The sequence below is a fragment of the Sapajus apella genome, unplaced genomic scaffold (assembly GCF_009761245.1).
Source record: "Sapajus apella isolate SASKATOON/1434 unplaced genomic scaffold, GSC_monkey_1.0 scaffold16, whole genome shotgun sequence".
Taxonomy (NCBI): domain Eukaryota; kingdom Metazoa; phylum Chordata; class Mammalia; order Primates; family Cebidae; genus Sapajus; species Sapajus apella.
The window spans coordinates 28,900,529-28,916,499 of record NW_022436956.1 but is presented as its reverse complement, the minus strand read 5'-3'; the positions used below and the strand labels follow the sequence as shown (position 1 = coordinate 28,916,499).

General features: G+C 35.8%; 2 protein-coding genes across 3 annotated transcripts in view; one reads left to right on the top strand and one right to left on the bottom strand.

Annotated features, from left to right (window-relative positions):
* AASDHPPT (aminoadipate-semialdehyde dehydrogenase-phosphopantetheinyl transferase) overlaps positions 1–15,971 on the top strand; it is a 75,524-nt gene that overhangs the window by 30,712 nt on the left and 28,841 nt on the right. The gene's annotated exons all lie outside the window — the stretch shown is intronic.
* KBTBD3 (kelch repeat and BTB domain containing 3) overlaps positions 1–15,971 on the bottom strand; it is a 29,989-nt gene that overhangs the window by 6,847 nt on the left and 7,171 nt on the right. For both annotated transcript variants that reach the window (XM_032285702.1, XM_032285703.1), the window contains exon 2: positions 3,542–3,786. In XM_032285702.1, the coding sequence (XP_032141593.1) occupies positions 3,542–3,774 (233 nt within the window). In that variant the 5' untranslated portion in view covers positions 3,775–3,786. The remainder of the gene's footprint in view (positions 1–3,541; positions 3,787–15,971) is intronic.

The window sequence follows — 15,971 nt, the reverse complement described above, 5'->3', positions numbered from 1 at the left end:
TTTTATATAGTTTTTTAGGGAAAGAGAATGTGATTTCCTAAAACTAACTAATTTAAACAGTGTACCACATCAAGCAAAAAGGTGGAAAAAAAAATAACAGTTTGGTAATAGGTACTAAGAGATGGAGATAGGTCCCCAAATCTGAATAATTAGACCAGCTTGAAAGTTCTTCATAATAAGTTTTGTTTTATCACTACATGGCAAAGCTGACAGAATCTAAGGAACTGGGGATTTCTTTGGCTCAGTTTAGGTAAAAATATAAATTATTTGGAAATGTGTAGGCATGGAACAAAATCCATTTTACTGTTGGTTCTGATTTAACAATGATTTGTATTTGTGCCAGTATTGTCCAGCATGTCTTTCTGAGCAGTGTTCCTAGTATTCTACGGAAAACCAATTTACTTATTAGAGTGTACTGCAGAAGCTAATGAAATCTATTTAAAAAGTACAACATCCAACTGAAAAATATGAGGAGACTTGCAAATAAGGAATATCTCTTAGAAAAAGGATGACAAAATGCCTTCCTACAACGCTATTTATCACTTTATAAATAGCTATTTACTATCAGCTTCCACATTTTCTTTGAGAAGACACATGTTAAGATTATGTTTGTATACTTCATCCTTATTCATCTTATTCAGTTGACATCTGTCTCCAATTTACCATCTCATACAGTACATATGAAATGTGTGATTCCTTTTCAATTTCTTGTCTCCAATGACTTCCTATCTTAATAATTTTCTTTTCCAAAAACACTGTAAGAGGGATATTTTCATGTATTGTGCACTTTTCTGACACTTTTTACATTTTCAATATTCTATTAAGTGAGTTTGATCATATTTTGAATTAGTGGCATTATAGGAGAGTGTAAATTGCCAAATTTCTATTACATATGTACATATTTTAATGTGAACTGTATACTCATTTAATAAAGTAGTATATATAATAAAGGATCTGATATTTTTGTTATTTAAACTAGGCAGAAAACTTTAAAAATACATTGGTCTAACAGTAATTTTAAAAAGTAAAAGCAGACCTATAAAAAACTAGCAGTAAGCTGAACAAAGAACTATGAGCAAAAATTATGTGTAGATAAATTTACTAAAAAATAACATCAAGAAGAGTGCAAGACTACAAATCCAAATGCCTACATAAGAGTATTTTATTAGCATGAAAATATTACAGGGAAATCAAGCTGTGTGTTTATACCATATTATTTATATTTTTTTGCTAGGTTTAGAAATAATAATCATTGCAGCTAATATTAACTGAATGTAGTAGGTACTATGCTAATTATTACTCATATATTTTTTCATTTAAGCAATATAGTAATTCTGTGAGTTAAGTCCTAGTTTTATAATACTACTTTTTTACAAATGAGGAAACTGAGGCCTGAAGGGGTTAAGTAACTTGCCTAATAAAACATATCTAGTAAACGACAGAGCTTGGATTTAGATTTAGGGCATATGTATTAAGAGGCCAACTACTTAACCATTGTACTACACAGCTTCCTATGATGAAGAGGGGACCTGAAGGATAAGGGAGCAGAAAAGCCTTACATGGAAGAAAAGCTAGGTTATAAGAGAGGAGGGAAGACACTGGCAGAAATGAGAGTGGCAGAGTATAAGACAGTAAGGGCCCCAGTGAAGTTCAAAGAATAACTTTGATTACCCAAGAGAAGAAATAAAAAGAACAGATGATGACATGTAGTCGAATTAGGCAAACAGCTACTTCAAGACTGTTGTAGCCTCCATGGCCCTAGTAAACTGTGCTGCAGTACTAAGCCATTGCTCCCAATTTTAAAGCAAGAGTCCCAGGCCGGGCGCGGTGGCTCAAGCCTGTAATCCCAGCACTTTGGGAGGCCGAGGCGGGTGGATCACAAGGTCAAGAGATCGAGACCATCCTTTCAACATGGTGAAACCCCGTCTCTACTAAAAATACAAAAATTAGCTGGGCATGGTGGCGCACACCTGTAGTCCCAGCTACTCGGGAGGCTGAGGCAGGAGAATTGCCTGAACCCAGGAGGTGGAGGTTGCGGTGAGCCGAGATCGCGCCATTGCACTCCAGCCAGGGTAACAAGAGCGAAACTCCGTCTCAAAAAAAAAAAAAAAAAAGCAAGAGTCCCTACAGGTGTTTAGCAGGAAGTATATATCAATAAATGTTTGCTGAATGAAATCTAGCTTGTAAGATTTACTCTGAAAGCAATAAGGGTGAGGTCTAATTAGATGCTGATAAAAAAATAAGGGTTAAAGTGAGGATTCAAAACAGTGTAAATTAACTTGCATATAAAAGATGCATCTTGGTATTTCTATATCTTAAATCTTATTTTTTAAAATCAAATTTATTTATTGGAGATTTAAACCCTGCTTAATTCATATTAAAATTGCTTCCACAAATGAACATAGTGCAAAATATTGCAATTAGGATTTAAGTTTCTTGTATAACCAGGGAGGATGAAGATCAGGGTTTCATCAAAAGGGGCTGTCTGATGATCAAGACACCTCCCAGGATAGTACTCTCTTGATACAATTAACACAGTAGTTGCAAAGTCATGTGTCTGAACCTTAACCTTGCAGAAAAAGAAACTGTTGTCATCATAGTGATTACTGCAGTGTTATGACTAGGACATTCTCTTTAGGGTGATCTACATGGGAAACCAAATTATATTCAGAAGGTTGCTTAGAATTAGAACAAGTTGGGTGCTTTCAAGAAATATTTTATAGCTAAGAAGTACTTTTCTCTAATATAAGGGTATCTTTGCCAAGGAGAGGATAAATTTTTAAATCCTCTGAGTTAGAGCCACCTGTCCCCATAATACATGAATACAATATAGGACTGAAATTTACTTTTCTCACAAAGTCATTTTCTTCAAACTTTGCTTCCATTTTTTCAACCTATCCTGTCTGCTTTTTCTAAAATAATACAATACAGGGATTCCCCCCAAAAAAACCTGACCTCATCAAAAAAAAATTTGTTTTGTCCCAGAATATTTCAAATAATTAATGTTCCAGAGAACTTTGGGAAATGGTGACCTGGGAAGACCTATACTTTAAAATAAAAGGTAGTTTTAAATTATCTCCTACTAAAAAATCATTAATCTTGGTTCTAATTAGTTTTTCTTTGTTCTTTTGTTTTGAGACAGAGTCCCGCTCTGTTGCCCAGGCTGGAGTGCAGTGACACAATCTCAGATCACCTGCAACCTCAGCCAGTTCAAGTGATTCTCATGCCCTCAGTCTCCCATATAGCTGGGATTACAGGTGCATGCCACTGTGCCTGGCTACTTGCATTTTTAGTAGAGATGGGGTTTCACCATATTGGCCAGGCTGGTCTTTAACTCCTGACCTTAGGTGATCCACCCACCTCAGCCTCCCAGGGTGCTGGGATTACAGGTGTGAGCCACCATGCCTGGCCTAATTAGTTTTTTTTTTCTTTTTTTTTTTTTTAAGAATTAGAAGTGACTGTTGCATGTTCCTGTGTGTAGCATAAAACAGAACTTAGTTATCCAAATCAGAAAATCTGAGGCATAGATAAGGTAAAGTACCTGAAAAAGTCACTGCATGCTGCTAACACACAACGATGACATGGGATTATTTCATCTTTCATAATTATTTTGAAATCATAAAAGACATTTTGTTCTCTAAAATTCTGTAGTACACTTAAGATTTTTTGTCCATGATCTTCTGATACAAGGAAGTTGTTTTTCTTCTCAGATGGAATTCCATTACAGGTGCTTCGTTGATTGAAAGCATATGAATTATCCATAGCCAATTCCATATGTCCTTAGAACTAGAATTAAAAAAAAAAATCACTGATGTAGTAGAAACCTAATGCAAGTTTCAGACTCCAAATTTTGCCCTCTTGATGTCAAATATACAAAAATGGTCACTAAGAAAAATAGTAAGACAGTAAAACTTGTTCTAAACATTTGTTTTCCTGACGTTTAATACTACATTCCTTTGAATTTTCATAAATGTTGACCTCATTGGAATAAAAAGTATATTTTTTATAAGTGCTAACATTCAAGGCTATATAATTGTGTTAAATAGCAAAATGTACAAGTTGTATAAATAGCTTATATAGGATTTCACTACATGATTAATATTATTATTATACATAAGACATGTTATTTCTAACATAGTTATTGAGTATGTACCCAACACAATCCCTCACTTTTTCAATCCATTCTCTTCTGGTTGCAAAGTAGCTGTTAAAATGCTGATTTTGCAGCATAAACTATATGGCTTCTAAGGTTAGACTTTTACAAGATAATTGGTTGAAAAAGATCAAAGTGTTAGATTAATTTATTATGGCTTTAGTAAAGAAGAAAAAGGCAAGCACTTTTCCAAACTGGCCTATGTAAAAGTAGGAAGGAAAACCGCATATATCTTAATTAAGAAATATTTTTTTAAACATGAGGTCAGAAATCCAAGATAGGTAAAGATCAGATAATTGTGACTATCTTGAGCTGCAAATTCAGCTCTAAACATAAAAGTTGTATCATCAAAAGCAAGGAAGTGGGAAACAGAAGATTGGGAACTTGGGGAGCCAGACAAATAGAAAACCTTGATTCTACGTTTCTGTTCCAGTTATCATCCCAAAACTTAGTGGCTTAAGACAACAATTTATCATCTCTCATGGTCCTGTGGGTTTAGATGATGCTTCTTGCTTGGAAGCTTTCATGTAACTACAGGCAGATGGCAGCTGTGGCTGAAGCCATCTGAAGGCCTGACTGTATTACATGTTCAGTATGGTTTCCTCATTCACATTTCTTATGATTCAGCTGGGATCACTTGAACAGATGGGGCTCTTTCTCCTTTTATTGTTTTTTTTCTGAGAACACTTAAATATTTATTCATTCATTTAAAAATAAGAATAAATTTCATATAATTATATTGAATATATCTAATATATGTATTATACATATTCACATATATCCATTTCATATTCATACCTATATATATATAACTATACATAACTACAAAAACATATAAATGGATAACTGTAAAATAACTATTTTCCAAAACAAATAAAAGGTTTCTTGAGAAGCGTTACACCGTTTTTTGCAAATCTCTTTACGCATCTGGCTTAATAGAAGACAACTAGATTCTCATATCTGCTTCTTTATTCAATTTTTTGTGAAATCATATACCATGTGGCCACACATCTACAACCATCTGATCTTTGACAAACCTGACAAAAACAAACAATGGGGAAAGGATTCCCTATTTAATAAATAGTGCTGGGAAAACTAGCCAGCCATACACAGAAAACTGAAACTGGACCCCTTCCTTACACCTTATACAAAAATTAACTCAAGATGAATTAAAGACTTAACTGTAAAACCCCAAACCATAAAAACCCTAGAAGAAAACCTAGGCAATACCATTCAGGACATAGGCATGGGCAAAGACTTCATGACTAAAACACCAAAAGCAATTGCAACGAAAGCCAAAATTGACAAATGGGATCTAATTAAACTAAAGAGCTTCTGCAGAGCAAAAGAAACTATCATCAAAGTGAACAGGCAACCTATAGAATGGGAGAAAATTTTTGTAATCTACCCATCTGAAAAAGGTCTAATACCCAGACTCTACAAGGAACTTAAACAAATTTGCGAGAAAAAAATAAACAGCCCCACCAAAAAGTGGGCAAAAGATATGAACAGACACTTCTCAAAAAAAGACATTTATCTGTTCAACAAACATGAAAAAAAGCTCATCCTCACTGATCTTAACACACCCTCTCCAAGTGGCTAGCTGGAGCTTCTTCACAGAATGACAGTCTCAGAGTGGCTCAGCTTCTTGAATAAAGCTTGGTTCTCCCTGAGTAGGTACTCCAAGAGCCCTGGGTGGAAGCTAGATACTGGAGAAGTAGTCTAAGCTGTCCTACATCATCAATTAAAGCTCCATTCTAGGACCAAGACAATCTACTGTTGTGCTGTGCAATACAGTAACCATGAGCCACGTGTAGCTATTTAAATTACTTGTCAGTAAATACAATTAAAAATTCAGGTCCTTCATTGCTCTAGCCACATTTAAGTGGTCAGCCATATGTGGTATGATGAGTGACAACTTGTTTGGGCCACAGGGTGCCCACATTTTTGGTTAAACATTACTTCTCGGTATATCTGTGAGAGTGTTCCAGATGAGATTAACATTTTAATTGGTAGACTGAGTAAAGCAATTGTCCTCCCCAATGTAGATATGCCTTATCCTGTGTGTTGAAGGTCTCAATAGAACTAAAGGCTGAGTAAGAAGGAACTCTTGCTCTCTGCCTGACTTCAAGCTGGAACTCAAACTAGAACTATGCCATCAGCTCTCCTAAGTCTCCTGCTTGCTGACTACAAATCTTGGGTCTTCTCAGCCTCCATAATCACATGATCACATGAGCTAATTCCTTATAGTTTCTCTGTATCTCTCCATATATATTTATGTATGCTTGTTTCATATATATATAAAACAAATACATATACCTCTGTAGTAAAAATACATATACATATGTCTAGTACAAATACATATACGTGTGTGTGTGTGTGTGTGTAATATATATATCCCTTTGGTTCTGTTTTTCTGATTAAGTCAGATTAATACATCTGCCTAGTGACTACTGTATTATGCAAAGCAAATATAAAACATTCTCATCATCACAGAAAGTTCCACTGGATAGCTATTATAGTGTGTGGAAAAATAGTGTGCCTGTGTAAATATGTGTATGCTTGTGGAAATGTGTATGTGCCTATGTGTGCAGAAAAAAGTAATAAGTTGTAATTGGCAGTACTGCTGGAAATCTAAGTGACTTGTAGAAATAATTTTGTACACGGTATTCTGAGTAACTGTGAATAGGGAGACATATTAAAAATGAGAGTGGATATCATGGAGGAAGAGAGATAATGAAAGGCTTAGATGTTATTTCTAAGGAAAAGGAACTAGAAAAAACCAATACAATGGATGAAGATATATATATGTGTGAGGTCAGAGAGAGTGATCAAGAGAGAGAGTGCAAGATTGATTTATTATAAGCTTACATGATAACAGAAGCTAAGAAGTCCCAAGATCTACAACCAGTTAGTTAGATACCCAGGTGAGCTGACAGTATAGTTTCAGCACAAGTCCAAAGGCCTGAGAACCACCACGGCTAAGTTTCAGTCCAAAATCTGGTAGGCCCAAGAAGAGTCAGTTTTTAAATTTGAGTCCAATGGCAGGAAAAGACTCATGAATGTCCCAACTCAAACAGGCAGGAGATATTTCCAATTACTCAGTCTTTTATTCTATTCAATTCTTCATTTGATTGGATAAGGCCCACCACACAGGAAAATCTACTTTACTTGGGCTCCTGATTCAAATGTTAATCTCATCCAGAAGTATCCTCACAGACAGATTTAGAATATCTGACCAAATGTCTGGGCACCAGATGGCCCAGTCAAGCTTATATGTGAAATTCACTATCGTAACAGTTCAAATGTTGACTTAACAACATTGATGACATATGACCTAGAATAGAAAAAGAGTATTCCAAATTAGAGTGAGGCATAAAGACAATTATATATGGCTAATGGCCCAGGACTAATTCTTCACCTCACAAGACATCTTTATAAGTCACCTGTAAGACTGTTTTTTAAAATTATACATGTTTTCTCTTCTTTTCTAATATTTATAAAATATACAGATGTGAAATTGTGTATTTATATATTTGCTTGTATAAAATTTTGTGTTTTATAATTGCTTGTATAAAAATCATACATCTTCCCAAGAGTATGATATAATGTTGTTAAATAAGGTGGCCATTAGCCTGAGGTTATCTCTGTAACCAGCCCTCTTATATAGGAGAACTGAAACTTAACTTGGAAACATTTATTGTAACTGACTTAAAAACCAAAAACAAGCCTTAGCCAATCACAAACAGCCAACCAGCCTATTGGTTACAAATAGGGAACTTCCATCAGACAATATACAAATAAGGCAAATGCCTAGCTGTAGTCAATCAGGTAACTTCTCTACTTTGTTTCCATGTTCAACCTATAAATGCTTGCTGGTCACACTGCTGGAGTGGAGCTCTGTGAACCTCTTTCAATTTTGAATGCTACCTGATTCATGAATGGTTCTTTGCTCAAATTCTGTTAAATTTTATATATCTAAAGCTTTTCTTTTAACAATGAGAAATGAAAGAAAAAGTAGGTAATCAGAATCAGGCTTGAGTTCTAATGCTGGTTCAGCATTTACTTGTGACATATTTGAGGCAAATAACTTCTAATATTTTATTATTTTCAACATCTGTAAAATGGGGATAAACTAAATCTATCTAGTTGTTTTGCTGAGAATATTAAAAAACATAATTTAGCATATACCATGTGTGAAATAAGTGGAAGTTAATGCTTATTTGCTAAGAAATTTAACAGAAAAGCAAATCATTTAAATGACATTAATCAAGAAGTTTACACTTATAAAATAGTGGGGGAAGGGACAAGAGAAGAAGCTCTCTAATAATTCCTAGGGCATAAGAGCAAAGTTGAACACAAGAGCTATCATTGCAAAGTCTCGTTTTATCTGGAGTGTCAGAATCAAAGGAAATAATAAAGAGAATTGGTGGGAGACTTGAGCCAGCCTCCCTAACTTCATGATGATGAAAATATATGTTTAAAAGGAATAGCCAGGGGCTGGGTACAGTGACTCATGCCTGTAATCCCAGCTACTCTGGGGGCTGAGGTGGGATAATCACTTGAGCCCAGGAGACGGAGGTTGCAGTGGGCCAAGATCATGCCATTGCACTCCAGCCTGGGTGACAGAGTAAGTGGTTGTTTCAAAATAAATAAAAATAAAAGGAACAGCCATGAAGTATTTATACTATGCAAAAGGGCATGCAAAGCACGTAAACAGATAATATGATTGAAAACAGTCTATACTAGTTTGATAGATATATGTTAATGCTGTGCAAAAGATCAGAGTGTCCTCTCAGTGTCACAGTGTAGCCAAGATGTTACTCCTGGTCTCATTCCCCAGTCTAGTGATGAGGTGGGGCATCAATAACCTAAAACAGTAATGTAAGGCATCTCTATGACCTGTCTAAAATAATTACAGAATTGGTTGACTCAGTCCAGATCACCTAGATGCCCCTTGGAATTGCTCTATGATTTCATCCACTAAAAGATATATATTTAAATACCTCTATGTGTTAGAGGAAGTTAGATGCTGAGGATCAAAATATATATTATCTCCTATAACTTTAGATTGTTCTGGATTTCTAAAAGTTCTCTCAAAGATTAGCATAATAGATGTTGGCAGGGATATTTGATCAACATGGAACATTCTAAAGCAGTAATAGAATGCTGGATACCCTGACCTCCAGGCTATCCAGCAGGGGAGACATGGGGAAAAGGATGTGGGTAGATACTGAATACCTGTTTCACAGTGTTTTTGTTCTATACACAATCAATATGTGTGCATATTACTTGTGAAGCACTTGCTACAAACCCGGTGCTGGTCTAGATAGATTGAAAATATAGCGGAAAATAGAATTTGTGAATGACACAAAGTGAGCAAGATATATTGCAGAGGAAGAATTCACAAAGAAGAATGAGAGAAATGCGGGAAAACCAGGAGAAGTAGTAGAAACTAAGGGAAGAGAGTTTCAAGTATGAAGTTGTCACCTATATCATGAAAAGGAGACGGAAAAAAAGTCACCGATGATTTAGGGGTGGAGTGAGGAGAGAACAGATTACAGTGGAGTTAAGCGGAAATAATGGGCACAATTTATATACATTTTTTAAAAAAAGTTCATCAAAGCCCGGCGCAGTGGCTCATGCCTGTGATCCCAGCACTTTGGGAGGCCGAGGCAGGTGGATCACCTGAGGTAAGAAATTCCAGACCACTCTGGCCAACATGGCGAAACCCTCTCTCTACTAAAAATACAAAAATTAGCCAGGCATGGTGGTGGGCACCTGTAATCCGAGCTACGCGGGAGGCTGAGGCAGGAGAATCACTTGAACCCAGGAGGCAGAGGTTGCGGTGAGTTGAGATCGCACCACTGAACTCCAGCGGGGGCAACAGACCAAGAGTTTGTCTCAAAAAACAAAAATGTTCATCAAAGTAGGGGCTGGAGGAGCAGGTAGATACCAGGAAATTTTGTTTTATTTTGTTTTGTTTTGTTTTGTTACAGATGGGAGAAACTTGAGCATGTTAATACACTGAAAAGAAAGGGCATGTATGCAGGAAAATTTTGATAATGATCACAACAATCTAAATTCAATATCTACATCCACCTCACACAGCAAAAGTTATTGGACCTTTAAACCAATAAATTGGAGAACAATACAGGAAAACTTTTATTTTTCTTGACAGGTAAACATTGATAGGCAAATAAATGGTTAGAAACTGAACTTTTATAGTTGTTTAGTACTGTAATGAGAAAGAAGATATCAGGATTTATCATAAATAATTTATACAATTATTTCATCCACATTCATAATAATCCTTTAAGATTGGTATTAATTAGATTACTTTTTCACACAGCAAATTGAGGCTCAGAGATTAAGTAACATGCCTAAAAACATAAAACTAGTAGAAACTAGTTCCACTAAATGTCCATGTTCTTTCCAATACGAGTCATTCTGACCCTGGATTTTAATATTAAATAAAAGCCCAGAAAGCAATTTTAGTGCTCCTTAGATCCAACCATAAATGTACTTATCAAAAGTTACCACAGCAATTTAAGATCATTATTAATAAGAATGACATACATGATAATAATAGCTAATATTTGCTGAGCCAGTAAGCTGTGCCAGGCACTGGCCTACAGCGTTCACATAGTATTTAATTTGATTCTTATACATATAACCCCTATTAAAAAAAAAAAAAAAAACAGACTGTGCTTCTAGTAAGGTTTAGATGTACCTTTCTCTGTTTCTCCTGCTAAGTACAACAAACAAACAAACAAACCCTGGAGGTACATATAAATATAAATAAACATATATTGAAGACAAATAAATGAAAACGATGAAAAGTGGAAAGATGAAATCAAACTGACTAGTGACCTGAGGAACAACATAGTGGTGAGTTCCCTCAGTTTTCCTTTTGCCTAATATCTTCCAGATTCTACAAAAGCTGCAACCCTGATACACCAACAGGCACACACATAAGTAGCCCCCAAACTGCCCTCTTTTAAGTCACAGAACCAGGAAAGAAGCAACCTAACAAGACAGAAAAGTTTTAAGAAAATAACCACTCTACCACAGCAGAAGACCACACACAAAAAAATTCTGGCTCTATACCCATCCAAGCCTGCAAAGGTACAATGGAGAGCCTAGAATTTCACCAATGATAGGCTATAATGAGGTGCTTCTACCTTTCTCCTCCTATCCCCCACCTAGAATCATATCAGAGAAGGCTAAATAATCACTAAAACATCTGTGCAGGCCAGGCACAGTAGCTCACTCCTGTAATCCCAGCACTTTGGAGGCCGAGGCAGGCAGATCACCTGAGGTCAGGACTTCTAGACTAGCCTGGCCAACACGGTGAAACCCCATCTCTACTAAAAACACAAAAATTAGCCAGGTGTGGTGGTGGGCACCTGTAGTCCTAGCTACTCGAGAGGCTGAGGTAGGAGAATCAATTTAACCGGGGAGGCAGAGGTTGCAGTGAGCCGAGATCGTGCCACTGCACTCCAACCTGGGCAACAAGAGTGAAACTCCATCTGAGAAAACAATAATAATGATAATAATCTATGCAAGAGATAACATTCATAAGTCACTGATAGCTAAACCAAAATGAAATTCTAAAAAAGTTCAAGTAAGCCACAGGAAGACAGAAAAGAAAAACACTGAGAAATAAACACAGAATAAATAGAAAACAGAAAATAAATGGCAGGCTTCAATACTGACATAACAATAATTGCACTAAATGTAAGCAGTCTATATACACCAATTAAAAGACAGAGTACCAGAGTAGATTAAAAAGTGACCCAACTTTATGCTTCCTAAAATTAAAATCACTTCAAATATAATACATAGGTTGAAAGTAAAAGAATCGGAAAAGATATACCATGCAAACCACTAGTTAAAATAAAGCAGGTATGGCAATATAATTACAAGATAAAGTAGACCTGAGCAAGGGAAAGGGATATTATGTAATATCCACCCACCACCAAGAAGACTAGCAATCAAAAATATATATGCACCAAATGATAGAGCTGTAAAATATGTGAAGCAAAAACTGGTAAAACTGAAAAAAAAAAAGACAAATCCACTATTATAGCTGGAGACTTCAACACTCTTCTCTCTAAAATTAATAGAACTAAACAAGAAGGATAGAGAACTCAACAATTATAGAAAACTTCACCTAACAACAGCAGAATACATATTCTTTCCCAGTGCTCATGGAGCATATATCTAGATAAATCATATCCTGTCCCACAAAAACAAACTTCAAATTATTTAAAAGAATTGAAATTACACAGATTATATCCTTTCACCACAATGAAATCAAACTAGAAATCAGTAACAAAAATATAACATAAACATCTCCAAGCACTTGGAAACAGAATAACACACTTCTAAATAATCCATGGGTCAAAGAGAAAGTTTCAAGTATAATGTATTTAAAAAATACATTAAACTTAATAAAACTAAAATACAATATATCAAAATGTGTGAGATGCAACTAAAATAGTGCTGAGAGGAAAATTTATAGCATTAAGTGCTTACATTACTACAACTCACCCAATATGAAATATATAATTTGAACAGCCCTGTAACCATTAAGGAAATTAAATTTACCAAAAGTTTAAAGAAGAGTTAATACCAGTTCTATACAACTTCAAGAAAATAGAAGAAAAGGGAAGATTCCCAATTAATTTTATAAAGTGAATATTATTGTGATACTCCAGACAAAGACAGTAGCCCAAACAAACAAAAAATGAAACCCCATACTATAGACCAATAGATGTAAAAATTGTTTTAAAAATATTAGCAAAAAAATTTAGTAATATATATAAAAGGAATTATACGCTATGGCCAAGTAAGTTTATCCAAGGATGTAAGGCTGGTTCAATATTTGAATACCAACTAGCATAATTTATCTTATTAGGCAGCTAAAAAAGAAAAATTACAAGATGCAGAAAAAGCATTTGAAAAAATACAACACCCAGTTATGGGAAAAACTCTTAGCAAAAGAGAAAGAGAGGGGCAAATATACCCCTTCTCAATTTGATAGAGAAAATCTACAAAAAAACTATAAGTAACATTATGGAATGCCTTCCCCCTAAGATGAGGAAAACAGCTAGGATATCCACCCTTACCACTGCTATTCATCATAGTACACACTTATTTAGAAGTGTATTATTCAGTTTCCAAGTGTATGTAAGCTCTAGCCAGCATGCTAAAACAAGAAAATTCAATAAAAGGCATATACATTGGAAAGGAAGAAACAAAACTGCCTCTATTTGCAAATTCCAAGATAGTGTATGTAGAAAATCCAAAGGAATCTACCAGAAAAAAATCTCATAGAACTAATAAGCAAGTTTAGCAATGCCACAGGACACAAGAGCATCACATGAAAATCAATCATATTTCTATATACCAGCAATACATACATAGAAACAAAAATTAAAACAAAAACAAAAATTAAAAGTACAATAGTTCAAAACAAAAAACTGAAGTAAATACTTAGGTATAAATCTAACAAAACATGCACAGCACTTGTAGGCTGAAAAATATAAAATGCTAACAAAAGAAATCAAAGAAGACTAAAATGGAAAGATATGCCATTCCTGCTAATGGGAAAGTCAACTTAATAAAGATGTTCCCTTAATTCTCCCTAAACTGATAGAAAGATTTAGCACATTTTTTATCAAAGTCCTAGCATGTGGGAACAGGGGATCTGGTGAACTGAAAGAATGTTGCCGAGTTCACCCAACTCCAAGGCAGCAGCAGGAAGGATCCTTCCTGGCCCCACTCCACAATGACTATCGCTCACCTGGATCAGCCTCTCTTGCTGTGAGTTGGAGTCTGCAAAGTTGAGATCTCTCTCTCTGTCTCTCTACCTGTACCTAAGACAGAGGTTCTCACACTTTAGTGTGCTGGAGATTCCCTCAGTATCTTCCCAGACCCCTGGCCCTGCACAGGCACCAGCAGACTCTCTGGAGATTGAGAATCAGGCATGTGTGTTGGACAAGAGGAGCAAGAAAGGGAAGAAGACAGAGCTGGTGACTTACATGGCTCAGAAAGAACCCAGGAATTGGCTGGGCGTGGTGGCTCATGCCTGTAATCTCAGCACTTTGAAAGGCCGAGGCAGGCAGATCACAAAGTCAGAAGTTCAAGACCAGCCTGACCAACATGGAGAAACCCCGTCTCTACAAAAATATACAAAATTAGCCGGATGTGGTGGTGGGCACCTGCACTCTCAGCTACTCAGGAGGCTGAGCGAGGAGAATCGCTTGAACCCATGAGGCAGAAGTTGCAGTGAGCCAAGATCATGCCACTGCACTCCAGCCAGGGTGATAGAGCAAAACTCCATCTCAAAAAAAAGAACCCAGGAATCTTTTTCGAGGTTGTCGCTGGGATAGTGGTGCAGATGTGGCTGGGGGAGGCCCAGCCAGCCCCTGTGGGACCATCTCGCTTGGTGCACAGGACACCTACTGACAGTCACCAGTGCACTACCATGGAAGAAATCTTCCTGGAGCTCATGGCATGGACCAATCAGCACTTCTCAGAAGCTAAAAAAGGCCCAGCCCGCTCCCCTTCTCTGTGGGTCCCAGTATATTTTTAAAAGTCAAGACAATTCAAAACAGAGTTTCTAAAACTATGGCATGTTTGTAATGTTTTAGTTATTAAATTAGTGCTTTTGATGCATACACAGACACACACACACACACACACACACACGCAGGGAAAAAAAAAAAAAAAACCAAAGTCCTTGCATGATTTTTTGTATATATAGATTACTGTAAAATTTATATGGAATGATAAAGAAACTGGAATATCTAACACAACCAAAAAGAATAATAATGAGGGAAGCACCAGCCTACCTGATTTCAAGACTTAACTATAGCTATGGTAGTCAATACTGTGTAATATTAGTGAAAAGAAAGACACATAGATCAGTGGAACACAATACACAATTGAGATACAGCCCCATACAAATATAGCCAAGTGACTTTTAACAAAGGTGCAAATGTAATTCAATGGAAGAAAAAGAATCTTTTTAACAAAAAATGCTGAAGAAAATGGATACCCACAGGAAATAAAAAAATGAACCTTGACCTCTACCTCATACTGTATGTAAAACTTAACTCAAAATAGATTTAAATGCAATATATAAAACTTTTAGAGGAAAATATAGAAGAAAACCTTTGTAACCAGGGTCTCCTTAATGGGCTCTCAGACATCAAAAGCATAACACATAAATGAAAAAATTAATAGATTGAATTTTATCAAAATTATATTTTTTCCTCTGTGAAAGTCCCTTTAGTTAAGAGGATGAAAACACAAGCTGTGAGCCAGGAAAAAAAATATTTGCAAACTGAATCCGATAAAGAAATAAGCTAGAAAGAAATCTGAAAACTTACCACTAAAAAAACCAGACAATTCAATTTAAAAAATGGGCAAAAGGCACAAAGAGCTGTTTCACCAAAAAGAATATACAGATGGCAAGTAAGTACATGAAAAGATGTTCAATATCATTAGTCATTATAGAAATGTAAATTAAGACTGCAATGAAATATCCTACTCATCTATCAAAATAGCTTAAATAAAATATAATGATAACACCAAATACTTGAGGGTGTTCAGAGACACTGGATCACCCATACATTGCTGGTGGAAATCGTTTGTCAGTTTCTTAAAAAAACTCATCATACATATACCTTATCACTCAATAATCATGCTGCTGCGCATTAGAAATAAAAACTTGCATGTGCACAAAAGCCTGTACATGTTTCATAACAGCTTCATTTGTATAGCCAAAAGCTGAAAGTAACCAAAA